The sequence below is a fragment of the Protopterus annectens genome, chromosome 7.part1 (genome assembly GCF_019279795.1).
Source record: "Protopterus annectens isolate FY-2018-M chromosome 7.part1, PAN1.0, whole genome shotgun sequence".
NCBI lineage: Eukaryota > Metazoa > Chordata > Ceratodontiformes > Protopteridae > Protopterus > Protopterus annectens.
Window position 1 is genome coordinate 406262536 of NC_056740.1, and position 21461 is coordinate 406283996.

Below are 21461 nucleotides of genomic sequence, written 5' to 3' on the forward strand. Positions count from 1 at the left end.
CTCTGGATCCCACGCAGTTTGGTTTTGTTAAGGGTAGATCATGCCTGCTCAACTCGGTCAACTTCTTTGAGTCAGTCACCAGAGTTGTGGATGAAGGCAAGACGGTTCATACAGTCTACCTTGATCTGGCCAAAGCCTTTGATACCATTCCCCACTCAGGAATCACGGAAAAACTCACTAAGCTAGGCATCAACCCCTATATCACTAGGTGGGTTGCAAACTGGCTCACAGGTAACACCCACAGTGTGAAAGTAGCTGACTCCAAGTCAGACTGCTGACCAGTCACAAGTGGAGTCCCACAGGGTTCGGTCTTGGAACCTCTCCTGTTTGGTATCTACTTTTCTGAAGTCCAGGCCAACACAAAGGGAATCTGGCTGACAAAGTTCACAGACAATTGCCAGTTGGGAGCTATTATTAACTCCCTGAGTGATGTTGACATCCTACAGAAAGGCCTCACTGAGACCAACGACTGGTGTCAGAACCATGGCCTTAAGCTCAATGCCAAAAAATGTGTTGTCATCCCCTTTGGGGAAAACCTTGTTCCCATGATTTACCACATCAGTGGTAGTCCACTGACCACAGAAGGCATTATAAGAGATTTGGGAATACAGGCTGAGAGGAACCTTTCTTTTGGCCACCACATTGCCACTGTGGTCAGAAAGTCCTTCTATGTGGCACATCTCATTACTAAGGGTTTTGCATCCAGGAAAAAAGAGGTCATTGACTCCCTCTACTCTTCCCTCATTAGGCCAATCATTGAGTACACTGCCCCATTTGGCATGTACCTCACTAAACACCTGCAACAACTGGAGAGGCTGCAAAAGTACCTCACAAAGAGGATCCTAGGCCTTAAACAGTTGTCCTATATGGACAGACTAAAAAACTCCAACTATTCTCTGTGTCATAGCACCTACTTAGAGGAGATCTCTGCTTGACTTACAAAGCCATGTCTGACCTAGCTCTTTTAGAAATTCTACATCTAAAGAAATCCCAATCCCTCCACACCACATGCACCAGAGACCTCAACCTCATTACCACAATCAACAGAATATGCTGGAGGGACAGGTTCATAACCCAGAAGCTGCCCATGCTATGGAATAGACTTCGAATACATATCAAGCAGAGTACCTCACTGGCCCTCTTCAAGAGAAATCTTGATGAGTGGATAGGAAATAGAAAATTCACCCCAAGGATCACTCCTGTGCCTTTACTTGACAGAGGCACTGGGAATGAAGGTCGGGTGGCACGATGCTAGGGTAATCATATGGGCTAGGCTTGTAAAGGCCCCAGGGCCATTAGCCTAGCACATACCTATGGACCTGTGTGTGTGTATGAATGTGTATGTATGTGAAGCTGTGTATCTATATGTGTTAATTGTTTACATAAACTGTGTTAGTGGGTGTGTGTACCTGTAACAGCTATAAATAAATGCAATCTGAGGGTCATGCTGCTCAACTTTATAGGTTCATAGGTTCATACTAGGCTATCTGCCCTAGGGCATTTATAACCCTAGCCAGAGTGTGTTTGGCTTTCGCCACCCATTTTAAATTAATTTTGCTATGCCCTTTTTTGAGGTTAGTATACTGTGCCTCTGTCTAACATTGACACAGAAGTGATACCCGGGGTAAACCTATGATCTCCCATCCACTCATCAAGATTCCTCTTGAAGAGAGTCAATGAGGGACTCTGCCTAACCTGGACTGGGATTTTATTCCAGAGTGAAGGGAGCCTCTGGGTTATGAATCTGTCTCTCCAGCATGTCCTATTTATTTCAGTGCTGAGGTTCAAGTCTCGAGCATAGCTTGATGGGATTTGGATTTTCTGAGGTGCAGCATGTCCATTAATTCCGGGTTGGACATGGCTTTATACGTCAGGCGCAGATCACCTCTGAGCAGGTGGTATGCCACTGAGTAGAGGTGGAGTTTCTTTAACCGGGCAGCATATGGCATCTAGCATATGGCATCTGTTTGAGCCCTTTGATCCTCTTGGTGAGGTACTTTTGGGGTCTTTCCAGTTGCTGCAGGTGTCTGGTAAGGTACATCCCAAAAGGGGCATTGTACTCAATTATGGGCCTGATGAGGGATGAGTAAAGAGGCACGATGACCTCCCCTGATCTAGATGTGAATCCCTTCATGATTAGGTGGGCTATATAAAATGATTTTCTAACCACTTTGGCCACGTGGTTGTCAAATGAGAGATTGCTATCAACCTGGGTCCCCAGGTCCCTAATTACTTCTTCTGTACTTAATGGATTACCACCTATGTGGTAATTTGTGGGTACTTTGTTTTTGCCAAAGGGGATGACTGTACACTTTTTGGCGTTTAGCTTGAGGCCATGGCTCTGGCACCAGTTGTCTGTTTCTATGAGGCCCTTTTGGAGGATGCTTGTGTTGGCTGGAGAGTCTATTATGGTGCCCAGTTTGCAGTCATCTGCGAACTTGGTCAGCCACAGTCCTTCCGTGTTGGCCTGTACCTCCGAGAAATATATACTAAACAAGAGAGGTCCCAGGACTGCGCCTTGTGGGACGCCACTTTGGAGTCTGACATGGCTCCAGCAATTCTAACCATGTGGGTTCTGTCCTTGAGCCAGTTTGCAACCCATCTACTGACATAGGGGTTTATATTTAAGCTGGTGAGCTTATCTATAATGCCCAAGTGGGGTATTGTATTGTATTGAAGGCTTTTGCGAGGTCCAGGTAGGCTGTGTGGACCACCTTCCCCTCGTCAATGGCCTTGGTGACTGTTTCAGAGAAATCAACCAGGTTTAAGAGGCAGGATCTGCCCTTAACAAAGCCGAACTGGGTAGGATCCAGTGTCTGTAGGTCCCCAATATCTTTATTTATGAGGTCCATGATGATCCTTTCCATAGCTTTGCAGACCAAGCTAGTCAGGCTTATGGGGCAATAGTTTCCAGGATCCATTGAGGCACCACCTTTGTGGAACAGGACCACTGTTGCTGTACGCCACTCTTTGGGTACATATCCTGTAGTAAGGCTGAGATTGAACAGTAGTTTTAGGTTTGGGTGTAGCTCTTCTTGGAGTTCATGTAGGACGCAGCCCAGGACACCGTCTGGTCCCATTGATGCTGTGTTTTTTGCTTTGGAGAGGATGGCTCTTACCTGAGCATCTGAGATGTCAGGGGGGCAGCACTCTGCTGGGATAGATATTTGCCCTTTTGGTGGGGAGGGGGAGAAGTTTGCACTGAACCTGTCAGCTAGGATGTTGGCAATGTCTGTGGGTTCGGTGTATTTTTTGTCATTTTGGACTAATTCTATTATCTACTAAATCTATTATCTATCTATATATCTATCTATTATCTGTCTGTCTATATATCTATTATCTATCTATCTATCTATCTATCTATCTATCTATCTATCTATCTATCTATCTATCTATCTATCTATCTATCTATCTATCTATCTATCTATCTATCTATCTATCTATTTTCTATCTATCTATTATCTATCTATCTATCTATCTATCTATCTATCTATCTATTATCTATATATTATCTATCTCTATCTATCTATCTGTCTATCTATTTATCTATCAATTTATCTATCTATCTGTCCATTATCTGTCTATCTATTATCTGTCTATCTATATACCTATTATCTATCTATCTATCTATCTATCTATCTATCTATCTATCTATGTATCTATGTATCTATCTGTCTATTATCTGTATCTATATATCTATTATCTATCATATATATATATATATATATATATATATATATATATATATATATATATATATATATATTATCTATCTGTCTATCTCTCCATGTATCTGTCTATTATCTAGCTATCTATTATCTATCTATTATCTATCTATCTATCTATCTATCTATCTATCTATCTATCTATCTATCTATCTATCTATCTATCTATCTATGTCTGTCTGTCTATCTATCCATTATCTGTCTATCTATCTAGTATCTGTCTGTCTATATATCTATTATCTATCTATCTATCTATCTATCTATCTATCTATCTATCTATCTATCTATCTATCTATCTATCTTTTTTCTACTTTCCTGAACTTTGGGTCATGCAATCCAAATAGGAAGTAAGGATAAATGAAAATTGAAGAAACAATATTCTTGAAATACCAAGGAAGTGATTTCCACTCTGACCCTGCCAATCTCAATCCATGTAGAGTTTTGTGTTCTGGACTTATAGAAGGGGCAGAAGATATTGTTCCCAGCCACTGTAGACAGAGGGCAGTTTTGTAGTGCTTACTGTGGATTGGCTGGATTTTGTTTTGGTCACTCCTTAAATTCTGGACTGTTTTCACTGTCTAGAGCTCTTTTACTGAGCTGTGGACACCGCTATCCAGTGCATCCAGGCCAAGAAGAAGTGAAGAGTGAAAATTCTATTACAAGAAACGAGATAGATCTTGGAAGTGACTTACGAAAATGATTTGTCTCTAGACCTTCTCAGCTCAAGCAGCATGGGGTTGGTGTTCCTGATTGCCTGCTGAAGGCACTGTGATGTCCTCTTGAGATATAAGAAACAGAAGAAACTGTTTCCCAGACACTATGGAGAAGGGAATGTTTCATACTAGCTACTGCTGAGTTTCTGTCTTAATGGGAGCCATTACTGTTTAAATTCTGGACTGCTGTGCTGTTCGGTCATACTTTTTCTGTGCTATGGACCAGGCAGTCTAGTGCTTCTGGGCCAAGAAGCAAAAAGGAGAATAAAGAGAGAGTAAGCTACTACATGATACCTGAAAAAACGTTTCAAGTGATCTCATTCATTATACAAGTCTTAACCTTCTCAGCTCAAGTAGCATGAGCCAAATTAATGTTCCTATTTACCATTTGTGAGGGAGAAGGCAGGAGACATTGTTTCTTGACCATTAAGATGAAGAGGTACTTTTCTAGTATCTACCATGGCCTGGGTTGTTTTCATCTCTGCGAACACTCTTCCTGTTTGAATTCTGGATGGCTGTGCTATCCAGAGCTGTATTTTTCTGAGTTGTTCTCCATGCACCATCCCACAGCCCAGAGTAAGATAAATCAAACCAACCTCAATATCCCCATGTTTTCAGTTATTTACTTCCTGCATTTCTCTTAACCACATCTCCTGCATAAGATATCACTCTTTGAATAGCCCATAGTAGTATGTGTAGTAAACTCACATGAAATAACATTGTCACCTTCCATTATCCTCTCTGTTAGTCAACATAACTACCCTCTTCCTTCAGCCTTCAATATTATTCTTTTTGTCGCCTCACAGTAAGGTGCTGTCCGGTTCGATTCTCAGCTAGAACGTCTTCTGCATGGAGACATGCATGAATGGGCGTACCTTCATTGAAGGTTGTGTATCAGGGCTGGCAACTGGGCACATAAAAATCAACTGCCAATCATTAGCGGACCGGAGTTCCGCTGTGGCGATCCCTAACCGGGAAAAGCCGAAAGTAACAACAACCTAAATAACATTGTCTGCTGTTTACATAACATGTTTTAACTAAGTAAGTACTTTCCTCCATCTTGGAGCTGCAGCCAGTTCTAGCCTCTTTCCCAGCAAGCTCATTGACAGTAGGAGTTTGAGTTTGAAACAGTGTAGAACCTGATTCCCGTTTACTGGCACCCCACTGTTTCTATTGGTGATTCCACTTGGCAGAAGCAGTTATTTATGTAACTTGAAAACTTATCTTTCCATACAACCTAGTGGAATAAACAGCACCATAACTCCACATCTACATACGCTAAAGTAGTTGAAAAATGTCTGTGCATGTCCCCCCAGGTACAACCTAGCAAACCCTGGCTATCTAGAAACAATTCTATAACTGTAAATACACCTATAACTACTGATTATATGAAGCACTTAGACTGCACGCCTATACCCTGAAGATCTTCCAGGCCAGTAGCTTATGTTTGTACAGTCCCTTTAATTGGTTATTCCATCATTAGGCACACATAAACTAGAGTGGACAAGGACAGGGTAACTATAAGGTGTCCCTCTGGGTGATAATGGAGATTGGGCTGAGCCTAACTCGTGTCTATGAATACAAAAGTGAGTTATGCTCAGTCCAGTGTTCTCCATTACCACTGAGATTTTTAGTACAGAGATTCATTTTTCTTAAAAGGATAAGTAAATAAGTTGGAAATGACAAATAGGTTCAAACTGGAACATGCTCGCTAATTTGCTGCAAATGGGTAGAGATGGACAGACCTGCAAAATCAGCAGTCATTTTATATGGCAGTTCTTTTTGGAGAGACTTCTGAGGTTGCCAGTATACTGTTAGTCTCTGTGCTGGATGAGGCAATCTTACAAAAAAATGATTAGTATAGTTTGGGTTAGGGAAAGTACTTTGCTCTCTTACAGCATAACTTAGTTATTGGAAGGAAAAGAGGAGTTTACTTGACACAGTAGGACATCTTGCCATTTTTCATGTTCTCATTGTCTGGGGCACTGCTACCAGCTATAGTGCCTTAGTGTTTTGCGGGTCTTTATTAGTTCGCCAAAAGATATTTTCAGCGAACACCTATTCATTGAGACATAATCAGTGAAAATCACTTCCATGATTCACAGGATTTTTCCAAGGGCAATGAAACAATGGAACCCACAACTAACTAAATCAAACCCACCCAGTTGGGGGGCTTTGCCCCCACACCAACCATAACTATAGACACCAACTCTGAGACTGCATTACAGTAGGGAAAAAGGCAAAGTTGTGCAATTGGCCAACTACTTCATTGCCCTGGAATTGCCAATGCCTGGGAAAATTCGACGAACTGTGAAAATGATTTTTGATGATTATGTGTCGATGAATAGGTGTTCACTGAAAATATCTTTCAGTGAACTAATATAGACCCGGTGTTTTGCAGTATTTGAAGGAAAGTTAGCAGATATTTATTCCTAATTATCAATATATTTGTCTTTTTCTGTTTTCTGAAAGGTACTCATACCTCTCAAGTCTACCTCATTAATAGAAACGTTGCTCATTTGGTGATAATGGAGAATACTATGGCAATACTATGACATAACTGATTATATTAAGTTGTTGGGTAAAGGATGCACAGTCTTCTGCATAAGGGTTAGGGGAACTTACTTCTCTATGCCAAAAAGTGCATTGTCATCCCTTTTGGTAAAAACTCTGTACCCATGAACTACCACATAGGCAGTAGTCTACTTAACACCGAAAGTGTGATAAGAGACCTTGGGACACAGGTGGACAGTAGTCGCACCTTTGATAATCACATCACCACAGTAGTCAGGAAATCCTTCTACATGGCACACCTCATCACAAAAGGTTTCTCATCCAGGAAAAAAGAGGTCATTGTTCCCATCTACTCGTCACTCATTAGACCCATTATAGAGCACAATGCCCCTTTTGGTATGTACCATACAAGACATCTACAACAACTGGAAAGGTGGCAGAAATACCTCACAAAGAGGATTACCAGCCTCAAACAGATACCCTATGCAGACCGTCTCAAAATACTGCAGCTTTACTCCGTCGCATATCACCTACTCAGAGGTGATCTCTGCCTAACACACAAAGCTATGTCAAACCCAGAGCTTTTGGACATGCTCCACTTAAAGAAATCCCAATCCCTCCGAGCTACATGCTTTAGGAACCTAAATCTTGTCACCACAATAAACAGAACATGCTGGAGGGAAAGATTCCTGTCCCAGAGACTTCCCATACTCTGGAACAAACTACCTATCTATATCAAACAAAGCTCCTCATTAGCAATCTTCAAGAAAAATCTTGATGACTGGATGGGAGATAGGAAATTCACCCCGGGATCACTTCTGTGGCTCTACTCGACAGGGGCACAGGAAAATAATTTTCTTGGGTGGCAAAAGCCAGGGTACCTTTTGGCTAGGCTTATATAGGCCCTAGGGCCAATAGCCTAGTGTACCTACCTATGAACCTATAAATTGTGCTCTTTAAAATTAGTAGCATGGGTTTGACTACATCATGTTCAGAGTCATGACCAAAGTTCTGTCTTTTTTTTAATTCTGTGAGGAGATTAATATGATAAATGAAGCCTGTGTAACCAGATGACCAAAACATGGAGAATAAAAAGAATATTTACTAGGATTAATGCAATGAAAAAAATCAGGAGCCTGACCAGAGAGACAGAGGTCGCTTGGAGAGTCCCATTGAGATCAGTACAGCTATCTGGCAGCTAATCATAAAATAAACAGCACAAAATAATATTACAATAGCAAAGAAAGCTTCATTAAATAACTCTTGCATAAATACCCGCATTACTGATGTATTCTAAATGTTTCTCTGCATCAATAGACAGTACATTTCCCACAGTAAATCATACAGCAAGCTCCAATGCAACAACCACAGGAGAATAGGCCATAGGAGAGGTAAAACATACTTGCTGCCAAAGCTTATATGTTCACTCCTCCTCAGTTTGCATTGTTCAACCTAGTTCTGCCTTTTTGAATCTGTAGTGCAGATACATGTAGTCTGGATCAATTTAATTTTCTCATTTTTCATGAAAAAATAAAATTGCACTCTTATAACGTTAACAGCAAAGTGACTATTTCTGGAGCAATCAGGAGAGAAAAGTGCTTGCATACATACATATTATTTTATTTGGTGACAGTCTACTTGACCACCAATCCTTCAGTCATATTTCTTTGATTGTTGGCCTACAAAGTCTTTACTACAACCACCAGTAGCTTTGAAGCTTCATGGAATATGTCAGAAAACTGGAAGCTTTGAAATCAAATTTTGAACTGTAGCTCACTTTTAGTGGACTTGCCAAAACATAAAATATACAGTGTTCCTTCACCTCATATCCTGGGAAGGAGTTGTGATATTTAATATCATAAGGGGAAAGAGAAAAGCAACATTTCTGTCTTGCAAAGTTTTAAATGTTCTGTGAGCCATAGAATTATCTATTGTGTGGAAGGCATTTATTTTGGAATAGAAATCAAGTAGTTTGGGTAGCATTTGATGTTTTTGTAAATCTTTTCCCCTTCTGCCAACATAAATTTGGTAGATTTAGACACTGAGTTAAAATTATATTCCAAAAAATCTTAATTCCAATCTGTTGTTCAGTGGTTTGGCAGGGAGACTATCAGTCAAGACAAAAAAGTGTCTTCAATCCCCTTTGGCCCCTCCAATAGCTTTACTTTACAGAGTATGTAAGAATGATATTAGAAAAGCTATTGTTTACAACACAAACCCTAAATATCACAACCTAGGCAAGAAAGAAAAAAGTTGGTAAGCAACTTATGATATGACAAATCCATCACGGAAACGAACCCTAATAAAGGTGATGTGTTCATAGGTTCATACTAGGCTAAATGCCCTTGTGGGTCATTTTAAGCCTAGCCAATTATCCCATTTGAGAATCAAAAAACCCTGCAACTTCTTTCTGTAAGGTAAACACCTTAACCATTATGATAAACTTTAAACCCAATGACTGCTGAGGGAATCAAACCCTGTCCCACAGAAACTACAGCTCATAGCCTTAAGCTCTGCACCAACTGTAGGATGTGGGTCAGGTGGGGCGGTGCTAAATGACTATTTCAACTGCTCAAGCAAAATGCTGGAATATTTGAATGAGGACAGTTTTATAGCCCTGTGTCTAAAAATGAAATCAATATAGCGTATGCAAGGCTTGGCAATTGCATGGAAAGACTTGTTTGACCAGTGGTTTGGATGAAAAAAATGTAACAAGTTCTAAAGGTAAAAATGTTTTTGATTCAGTGAACATTACTGTGAGTATCTACCCAAGGGTAATTGCCCCAAATTGTAAATATGACGAGGGCAGTTTTATATCTTGCTAGTTGCATGACATGCTCAGCTTTCTATGTAGGGAAAACCAAAAGAGCTTTGAAAACCAGGAGTTATGAGTATGTGTACTCTGTTAAAAAATAACACTAGTAATGCCTGAGTAGATATTCTAAGGAATATAGAAACTTCAAAAAATGTTTTATTTTTTACTCTTGAAAAAGTTCCACCTTTAGTATGGGGGGGGCATGGGAAGCTAGGATGAAATAGCAATAATTATATTTGTAATTACTGCTTGATGCTTCCCAGCCCCCATGATTAAATGACAAAATCAGCATTAGTAGTGTTTTAGCTACATTGTAACACATTACATAAAACCCATCAGCCTTAGTAGTGTTTTAGCTACATTGTAACACATTACATAAAACCCATCAGCCTTAGTAGTGTTTTAGCTACATTGTAACACATTACATAAAATCCATCAGTCTCAGTAGTGTTTTAGCTACATTGTAACACATTACATAAAACCGATCAGCCTTAGTAGTGTTTTAGCTACATTGTAACACATTACATAAAACCCATCAGTCTTAGTAGTGTTTTAGCTACATTGTAAGAAATTACATAAAACCGATCAGCCTTAGTAGTGTTTTAGCTACATTGTAACACATTACATAAAACCCATCAGCATTAGTAGTGTTTAGCTACATTGTAACACGTTACATAAAACCCATCAGCATTAGTAGTGTTTAGCTACATTGTAACACGTTACATAAAACCCATCAGCATTAGTAGTGTTTTAGCTACATTGCAGAAATTACATAAAAGTAGTGTTTTAGCTACATTGTAACACATTACATAAAACCCATCAGCCTTAGTAGTGTTTAGCTACATTGTAACACATTACATAAAACCCATCAGCCTTAGTAGTGTTTTAGCTACATTGTAACACATTATATAAAACCCATCAGCATTAGTAGCATTTTAGCGACATTGCAGCACCTGACATAAAACCGTTCTCTTTTTAAAGATTGTTGCACCTTATTTAAACAAATTTTAAGAAAGCATACATTTCAACCACAATAGGAGAAACATATTTAAGTACTTCTGTATATATTTATTATACATTATATATCAATTTGGTTATTTGTAACATTATATGCACATCATATTCATGATATAATCTAATCTTAGAAAAAATGTGCATTTTTGTGTTTATATTCATATTTATATTTATTAAAGCAAGTATTTTAAGTATTTTTAATGTATGCATTTAAAATAGGTCTGTAACTTTAAGAGTACAGTTCAAATAACTGATTACTTATGCATGCCCAGTGATGTCATCTGTTATGTAAGAGGACATGTTTTAAAGCACTGGAAGATGATGTCACTTTCAGTTCAGAAGAAGTTCCTTACATTATGGAATGAATGTAGTATTGCCAACTATCCATTTTTTTCAGACTATTCAGAAATGTAAATGATTGCCCAGTAGTCCAGAATACACTGTACCAACTCTGGCATTCTAGTTTCAAAAAAGGAAAAAGACTATTGGAGTTTGTTAAATTGATGGATTTACTATGCTTTTTTACAGAAAAGCATAGTAAATTGGCAGAAAACAAAGCATCACAAATAGAAAAAGAGGGTGTTCCTCCTCACCTGACATGACAATGATGCTACAAAGTGGCTGGGGAGAGGGGTAGAGATGGGTGTGGTTAGGGGAGGTGTGAGGGGTGTGGCTTTTAACCAGTGTTGGCCAGATGAAAGGTGGCAACCATAAATGAAAGTGCTCAATTTGTTGATTATACTTTATGATGTTAGCCTGGTCCAGCATTTTTTTCCTTAAGTGAGTTGAACCACATAGTGCAACAGTGTGAGTTTGGACATGTGCATGATTTATTGATAAGAGATAGAATTGAGTGTGTAATTGGCAATAATCAGGTCAGATGCAGATTAGAAAGGTAATCTGACTCGACACAACAAGGCACTTTGTGTGCACACAGCCAGTGAGTTTTCAGGCAAACTGATTACAAGCATTACCGAGGAGAAGAAAGTATGCAAACTACAGGCTGTGTGTGAAAATGAAAGCAAAACAAAGTACACCATCGAGGATAACACCTATGAATAAACAGAAAGAAACCAGATCCACTGGAATCAGTGTGGCTACAGATAAGAGGAAGATCACTGCAAGCAATTGAGTTTATATGTTTTTGTAGGGCATCGCAAGCATTATGTAGCACTTTGTAAAAGTTAGAATAAAGTGTTGCTGCAGACCAAAGTAAAAATGTTTGTCAGCACTGTTGAACTAAGTAGGGAATGAAGTACATGGAGGCTGTAGGTGTCATAATTAAACAAACAGAACTGAGTAAATAGAAATAATATGAAGAAAGAATATGTTTGGATTTGTATAGATTTTCAGATTTTGAAGACTTAAACTAATAAAAAAGAAACACTACTAGAATTATTGTGATGTGTGCATCTTTATAATGTAAAGTGTATTTTTACTGCAGTTTGGGCAGTAGCGCTATAACAATGTGTCATCTTTGGAGCGATGGCTATAAATATGGAGAAAAGTGAAGAGATTTTTTGAGACCAGTCATAGTGTTGGAGGGGGGCACTTTGTCAGTATTGGCTCCCAACTCTCACTGAAGTGAATAATTGACAAGTGATAACTACTTCCTCGAAAGTAGTTATGGAAGTTGCACTGGATACATTCAGGCAGTAGATGAACATTGTGTCTAGAGTTCTGAATCCTTGTGTTAAGCAGCCCAAGTTGTTGGTTAAAATGAAAGATAAAGGAGGTGGAAAATGTGTGCCTGGGTGGGACTATAAAAGGCAAAAAAGCATTTGACTGTTTGACATTTTTTGAAAGCCATAATGATGCAATTGTCCGAAACTTCCAGGAATGGCTGGGTTATTTAAAGTATAAGATTTCTCTATATCATTCGTTCCTGGTTTATGGACTGGTAACTCCTTTTTGATTTTTATTCCTGTTTTTGCTGGTACCAGACAAGTCAAGGTTGACCTTGTTACCCTTCTGTTCAGCCTTTATATAAAACCATTATTTAACTTATTCACACTATCTCCCTTTTTCCATGGCTATCTGATTTTCACATAAAAGCTAACACCTTTGATGATGTAATTCTGTGCACCTTTTCCCAAAGTCAGATATTTCTTAACATATCCTTTCTTCTGTTAATAATTTTATTAATTCTTGTATGCACAATTTAAACAAATCATTACTATTTACTCTACCTGATAATTAGTTTTACATAGATGCAGGTGAACACCCTGTTGTTTAACGTTATTTACATATATTAATGTGAGCTATCTGTTTAAACACTTTGAATATTTAATATCATAGGTTCATAGATTAGTACTAAGCTAACTGCCCATTCGAGCCATTTTAAGCCTAGCCAATTATCTCTTATGAGACTCAAACCCTGCACCTTGTGCATGCAAGGCAAACACCTTAACCATTAGGCCACCCTCCCAACCCCACAGAATGATAACCTTAGATGGAATATTGCATGTTCTTTCTTTTTTTATATAATGCATCTGTCTGAAGTACTGATATTATTTTTAGATCTCGTATAAAAAATGATACAATTAGATGGAATATTTTCATTTTTTATTTCCTCTCAAAGGTCACAGTTTTGAAAATGTAAATTCCTCAGACTATTCCTGGGATCTTTTGAAGTGGTACTGCTGATGCTAAAAAGGCCTTGCTCTCATGACATGCCAAATTGCAATTCAGTCTTAGCCACAATAACGTAAGACCTCATTATCAGCTAATTTGCATGTCTATGAATCGCATTTACTTGTGCAACATGCAGGTCATTGCTAATCTGCCCGTCATGATAATAATAAACTGTTGGTCATGTAGGCAGTCACATCCCCCAGTCATGCACCAGAACACACACACACACACACACACACACACACACACACACACACACACACACACACACACACACACACACACACACACACACACACTCACAACACTGTTTCAATACCTGCTCTGACTTTTTTGTCCTTTTATAGTTTTTACACTCCTGATCCTTGTTCTAATGTCAGTGTCAGTAAGGCAATGAGGTATTATGTATCCTTGGTGTCTAGAGTTACCCTCACCCCTGATCGCTGTGCTGCTGTCTTTGCCTATATGGTATTCACACTTAGGAGTATTCCCTGGTGTCTAATGATCGCCCCATGATCTCTTTACCATAGTCATGGCAGACAGCTGAACACAGTCTTTTTTGGCTATGTTCAGTACCATGACATGGTGTGAACAGCCATACTGCTCTACATGGCTGAATGATATCCTGAATCACCTGGCCATGCGGATGTCTTCCTGGAGGCATTCTAAAGAAGATAACACATGGTTAATTAACATTTTCCTTAATCTGGAATGCCTCATTAGCATTCATGGTGCTGCATGTCATTATGTTACAGCACAATGCAGCACCATGTTAGGACAGTCGTTGAACTGGGAAAGGTACCTTGACTTGTACACATCATGGTACCTTAATGAATTCTGGTCTATGTTTTTACTAAATTTCTGCACACAGTTTATTTCAATATCCTTCTTTATTTCTCTTCCAAAAAAAAAAGAAAGAAAAAGATTTTTAAATTTCTTTAGTATTCTACATATACACACATATCTTATGAGAAAACTACATTCCCTAAAATATCTTAGGTAGCACAAAATCTCAAACTTCTATATGTATCACACTACAACTAAGGCTCTAGAGCAAAGTTCAGATGCCCTGGTTTGCTCCACTGGGTGCAACGTAGGCTACTGTATAGGGTAATATCTGGAGTATCTATTTTCCAGAAAGTTAGAACGTTGTCTTCTTCCTCTTTACAGTATCTGTTAAAAACAGTCAAAAGGTTAACACTGACCCTTAGAAAGTTTTTTTTCATTTCAAGAATTAATGTCCTTGCTTAAATGTGATTGTGTTTTTGGATACTGTTAACATCCTCAATATTTTACCAAAAATGTACCCATTTTAAATCATAAATTCCTTTTATTCTAGGTTTTGAAAATGTGTGATACTTTTCTGCCTGTTTTTTTTTTTCACCAAACATTTGCAGATAAGGGACAATGATTTTGCTCCATTCCAGTCTTGAATATAATCTTGGAAATTATTTCTAAGCCTTTACTTCTACAGACAATTTCAGATAAGTAGTTTTAAATAAAGTTCATCTCCACACAATAGTTTAAGTGCTATAAATAGGACACCCCAATATCAAAGTAAAGTACGGTAGGTGGTTATTCAGGTTCACTACAGGTGCTCGAGCCCTAGCTGCTCGAAAACCACTATCTTGGAGCTGGGGACTCAAGCACCGTGTAATTCAGATAGACTGCTGCTTGTGCTTGAACTCGAATATTAGCTTGGGTAAGCAGCTGTGGGGAGGTAGCAGGAGAGGGGATTTAGGATTAGGGAGCAAGAAGGACTTTGAGGATCAGGAAGTGGGAAGGAGATTTTAGGATTAGGGAATGAGAAGGACATTTTAGGGTTAGGGAGCAGCAGAAGAGTTTTAGGTTTAGGGGTGATAATGGAGTTTGAGTCAGGGAATGATCCAGAAAGTTAGGATTAGGAGGTTGAATTTTAAATTTAGGAATAAATCAGGGACTTTAGGGTTATGCAGGGGGAGCTGAGTTTAAGGTAAGGGACCAAGGGATTGAGTTGGGAACTAGGTGAGAGTTTTAGGTTTAGGAGTTAAATTCTGGTAGGGCTATGTACTTTATAGGATCAGATGCTGGGAGGGCTGTGTATAAAGGAGGTGGCCGGGCTAGTGGGGGTTGGAGCACTTGTTTGCTAGTGAGCAGGGATACAGCAGCTGCGACCACGTGAGCACCTGTAGTACACTCCGGTTATTCTATAAATTCTAGTATTTAGGATTAACGTTCAGATAAGTTCTCACTTCCAAATGAATTGCTAGTGTACCCGAAGTAAGGATTTCCTTTCCATTTATTTCTTTAAACTTAACTACGTACAGCATTTGACATGTCAAAAGGTATATTTCATCCCCTTTAAATTATTTTTTTTTACTTCATATTGATGGATATACTTTAAAGTCTTGTATTCAGTCTGAAGCTGATGTTTTCCATATGTTTTGCAAATGTAAAAATGCTTATTTATGGGACTTTCAAAAAGATTATATTGGTAAGATATTTATTAAACATTTTTGGCTCGGCCTCAGTGTTTGGTGGATGACTTAGATTTAATAAATGAGAAAAACGCTTAGACTACTTCAGCGTTAATTACATATTATGTATTTTTCTTCTCAGGATGTCTCACTTTTACACTTCAGTTGAATTTGTTTTAGCAGCATTTAGGTTATAAGACACTTTTAAAACTGTTTTGTTACAGGACAGATTCTAAGTTGAAATTGATCGATATATTATATTGAATGTGCTATATTCTATAATTTTTATTCATGTTTATACTCTTTTCTATAATAGTTTAATTAATTCTCATTTTTGGGGAGTCATTTTATTTGAATATTTCCAATTTGGTTTACACAATTCTTGAAATATTTAATGAAGAGATATAATAAAAGTATTTAATTTTGCTGCAGCTGTTTAATACCCAGAAAAACATTGAATGATGCTGTAAGAGCATGAACTCATTTTTCTGGTATAGGATACGTACAATAAATTTAAATTGCAGCTCACCAAGACACGTGAGATAGGATATGCATGCTGTCATATTACACAAAAAGTGGGTGACAGAACAATTGGTGGTGATTAAGATATGTCACACAGTGTCCCTGGACCATCCTTCTTTAAGATTTAAAACTTAACTGGCATGAAGCCTCAAAGAAATTGGAACACTTATCTCTTCAATTTGAAACATTTTGCATTAATGGTGTTGTTTTTATAGAGTATTTTTCTTCCTTCTTTAGGTTCCCAGTACAAAATGTCACCATCAAAGAAAATATAGGTCCTGATATCTATGTAACAAAAGTGACAGCATCTAGCGGAACAAATTTACGCTATCATCTGGTGACACCAAGCGTGTCCTTCTGGATTGATCAAGGTAGAGTAACATTGTATCTCTTGTAGAGTAACATTGTATCTCTGGTAATCTAATCTAATAAGAGCATGAACTCAATCAGCATAACCATATTCTTCTGAGTTATCATTTTGTGTGTACAAAATATTAACATATGTAAGTTCAAGTTGCATCTTTTAAATGTCATAGGGGGTTTTGAGGATGACACCCAGTTTACAATCATCTACAGGCTGGGTTAATCAGGGATCCCTGTTTTTGATTTGATGATCAGAGATGTATATGCAGAATAGTAGAAGTCCCAGTATGGACCCCTGCAGGAAGCCACTGGTTAGCTTCATGCTCTCCGAGGAAGCATCTACTACCCTCCCAGTGTGGGTTTGTTCCTCAGCCAATTTACTGTCCACGTTACTTCATAGGGGTCATTTTGAAGCACATTTAACTTGTTAATTAGATTAACATGTGATATGGTATTTAATGCCTTGGCTAGGCTTACGTGCACTGTATGGTCAGCATAACTTCTGCCTGTGGCATTATGTTATACTCTTAAAGAATTCAACCAGTTTTATTAGACAGGATCTACCCTTAAGAAAACTAAACTGTTGGAAGTTAATCTTAAAAAAATTTTAAAATGTTGGTTTATCAGGTCAGATATAACCCATTATATGGTATTGCAGATGAGGCTTGTCAGGCTAATGGGTCTATACTTTCCAGTGTCCGTGCTGGGGCCGCATTTGTGAGACGGCATCAAAAATGCTGTGTGCCATACGTTAAGGACAAAAGTGGTGAAACAGTGATAGGAGCAGGTTCGTAATTGCATGTTTGGTGCTGTTTAGCAGGCAGCTGGGTTATGTTATCAATTTCCATGAGATGTAGATTGCTTTGAAAAGTGGATTTAGCAAATTTTCTTTTGTGATGATAGAGAGTCTGAGATTTTTTAGAATACGTAGGTGTTCTACAGTTGACTTGGGGATGAAATTTGCACTGAATTTCTTTGATAATGTATTTGTGATATCTACTGTATCTAAATAGGTGGTGCCATTTTGAATAGGTTTAGAGCAAAGATGGGTGCTATTTCTTAGTTTCCTGATATAAAAAGGGTCTGTAATTAGTCTTAGCTTGTGACACTACTCTTAAGTTTATGCATTGCCTTTGTTTTCCTGATGGAGTTTTTAACTACCTTACATACTTTTTTGATGTTAATCTTAATTAGTTGGGTTTTAATTTCCCTGTGTATTCTAAGATTTTTTTTTATCTTTTATTATATTATTTATGCATGGACAACCAGGCTGGTTTATTCTTGAATTTTGCATTTTGTTAAGTTCTGGTAGGAATTGTCATGTTAATATATATATCTTTGTGAGCATGGAATTTATGTATAATTGATAGCTATAACTATATTTTGGGGGTTACAACTATACTAAAATTTTGAGAGTTCATCATAGACTTGGAGGAGGTTAGAACTGTTGAAGTCTTTGAATACTATGATATTTATATCTGCTAGTTTTGAGTTTTTGTAGGAAAAGGTTATCAGTTTGTGGTCAGACTTAACTGGCAAGGGTATACCAATGGGATAGTGCATATAGATGCTTAGGTAATGACATTTTACAGCCTCAGTGTATGATAATTTTCCAGGTATTTGTGTGCAGAGCTGTGAAGGTGTGTTGTGCTCACAGACTGTGCTCATATATGAGAGTGATGCCTCCATCTTAACTAAATATTTGCAGCTGTCACAGGTAGTCTGATACAAGTTAAGCAATAGGTCATTTTTTGTGAGCATCAGGTAACTGATACGTTGCCTGACTATACCATGTGCTATGAGGCTGACAACTGACGAAAGACAAGTTAGATGACCTTCCATTTCATAAGTTCATAGGAGAATGCTAGACTAATTGCCCTGAATGGCCATTTTAAGCCTAGTCAGTAACCTGAGATTAGAATCAAACCGTGTGCCTTGATTTAAACCCAGATAACTCTGCACTGTCCTCCAGTTCTTTACTGTCTGTAAGGAGTTAATGATGTCATTGCATTGTAACAGGAAGTATAGCCATGTTTACTGCCTTTTTTAAGGCACTACTACACCAACTGAAATAGTGAGTCCCACATTTTAGAGTGAGACAAACCTCAGAATTCATTAAACACAATATGTTGTTTTGTGATTCAGTGACTTGAAAGATCTCTTTGCTGGCTAATGTGCATGTCTCTGAATTACAATTACTATCACAATCAGCACATAACGGTGGGGGAGCTTGATCGTCATCAGGCATGAGTAGGGTTGCCAGCTGTCCGGTTTTTGACCGGACTGTCCGGTTTTCCGACAAACAGTCCAGTTAAAAAATATAATGAAAACCGGACTCTGTGAAGTCTGGGTTTTCCACTTTGGCAGCTGCCAGCTGTACTGCACACAATGCCACCCACGATTGCAAGCAACAAGTTACTTTACTTAAGTCAGCAACTGACGAGAGCCACGAAGGCAAGAAATTCTAGTTTAATTCATATTACCAGTACCAGCTCCACATTCTCTAGGTGCATAGGTGCATGTTTTTTTTTTTAGCAGTGTTACATCGGAAGAGATGGTACAACAGTTTAGGACTATACCATCATGTGGGGGGAATTACAAAAGTTAGTCGCTTTTGATTTATGCTGATTGAAGTGTTCAGGATGAATTTCTTCCCCTACAGAAATCAGCAATATGGTACTGCCTACTCAGCCCTATTAAGGAAACCCTGCTGTAACTGCTATTCCCTATAACCCACCCTCAACTTCTGTAGTAGTTTAGAGTACTACAACGTCAGTATTTTTCCCCGTTTTTAGCACTTTCTAGTTTATCTTTTCTGCCTGGCAGCTGGCTGCATAACATGTCTTTGTTGTCCTCCTCCCACCAACCCAACCAACTGCATATGCAGCCATTCTGGTACTGGTGGTACAGATAATGAAACTATAATTTCTTCGGTGGGCTCTCACGTCAGTTGCTGACTTAAGTAACTGTTGTTGCAATCATGCCTTCACTTTACCCTCTCGTCACACAAAAACAACTCACAAGACTTCTTGCATACTCAGTCTGACAGTCTCTGGCTAAATGAATCTGACTGCTGGTGGCATGGAGCTTTACTTTTAATTTACCCCTCCTGTCACTGTGGGTATTTCTGCTATTATATAACACCTGCCATTCAGTGTCAGTGAGTGACTGTAATCTGTTCCTAACAGAGTTCTTCCGAACTTCAAAAGTAAAATATACGGGAAGCTAACAGAAAGAAAGTTATTTCACTGAACCCTTCTCCTAATTATTCAAGCGATTACACATTTACACCGTCTCCTCTCCGACATGACCACCGTGCGATGTCAGTCACTTTGCAATAGTTGATGAAGCGGTGGTGGAAGCAGGGATGGGATGGCACAACAACAACACATTTCAATTTTTAGCTGAGCATTTACAATTTACCCAAGTACTTTACAGCACGCCACACAGATGATCATGACAGTCTCAGAATCAAGTAAAAGTAAAATAAAACAAACAACGTCTTCACTATGGTGGTGGTAACTAAGGTTATAATGGAGGGGAGTGGCTGGTTCTTGGGATAGCAGGAATCATCAACATGCATGCGTGCTTAGTTATTACAACAGCTGACAGTGACAGCAGCACCGCCATGTGGAAATCAAATTGCGGGCGAATTTCAAGTCTAGCTAAACCTAAGCAAGCAGCCAGTTCCCTCCTCCGTGAAGAGAGCAAGACAAGAGAGCCAAAGGGGTGTGTGTCAGTGTGTCAATGTGCTAAACTTCATCTGTGTCGTGGAAATAATTAGATAGAGATAGCCTAGGTCAGCCAGGTGAGGACTTAGCAGTTAGCAGTGCAATTATGTAAGAAATATACTACACCATAAATGAAAATGAGTAATGGGTAGCAAGCTATTAAAAAAGTTATTTAACACTGATTGAGACAAGTTTAATATGCACTTCTGTCACCTTACGATAAAAAAATAAAAGTAATACTATTACTACTTCTATTTCTTCTATAGTGTTGTATTACTCTCTCTTTTTTTGTAATTCATTCATCATGACTGTTTAGGAGTGGCAAAGCAGGGCCGGACAGGCTGGCAGCTAGCCTGGGACGGTTGGTATTTATTGATGGAAGTGGTGGTGGACAGATAAGACAATCCTTTATGGCATTGGTCTGTGTGTGTGTGTGTGTGTGTGTGTGTGTGTGTGTGTGTGTGTCTCATTACAAGGGACGTACTTCATTTGGGGTCTTAGAAAAGTGCATGTTCCTCAAGTTCCACATTGAAAGGGTCTGTCACACATTTAGGTTACTGAGAGATGATCTATGTCTGGCATACAAGGCATCCTTGGATCCAGCACTGATGGATCTTTTGGACATCCACAAAATGAACAGTATCAGAGCCAGTAGATCCAAGGATTTAAATTTTGCTTGTGACATAAATAGGCCATGTTGATGAGACACAAATCTGTCTCAGAGGGTCCCCATACACTGGAACAAGCTTCCCACTCATGTGAAGCAGAGTCCATCCCTAGCCCTGTTTAAGCATAACATTGACCAGTAGGTGGGAAATTGGAAATCATTCCTGTTGCCACCCATCTGTTTTTTTTCTGGACTAGTATCCACAAATCCAATCAATTTTCTGGTGGTCAGGAAAACAGTGTACAACAGTACAAACTCCAATATTCTGTTTCACAAAAGGAAACAGACTATCAGTGTTTGTTAAATT

The 21461-nt window shown here is 38.7% G+C and overlaps 1 protein-coding gene across 1 annotated transcript in view; it reads left to right on the top strand.

Annotated features, from left to right (window-relative positions):
- CDHR4 (cadherin related family member 4) overlaps nucleotides 1-21461 on the top strand; it is a 764521-nt gene that overhangs the window by 262377 nt on the left and 480683 nt on the right. The window contains exon 8 of the mRNA XM_044078501.1: nucleotides 16631-16764. Coding sequence (XP_043934436.1) covers nucleotides 16631-16764 — 134 coding nt within the window. The remainder of the gene's footprint in view (nucleotides 1-16630; nucleotides 16765-21461) is intronic.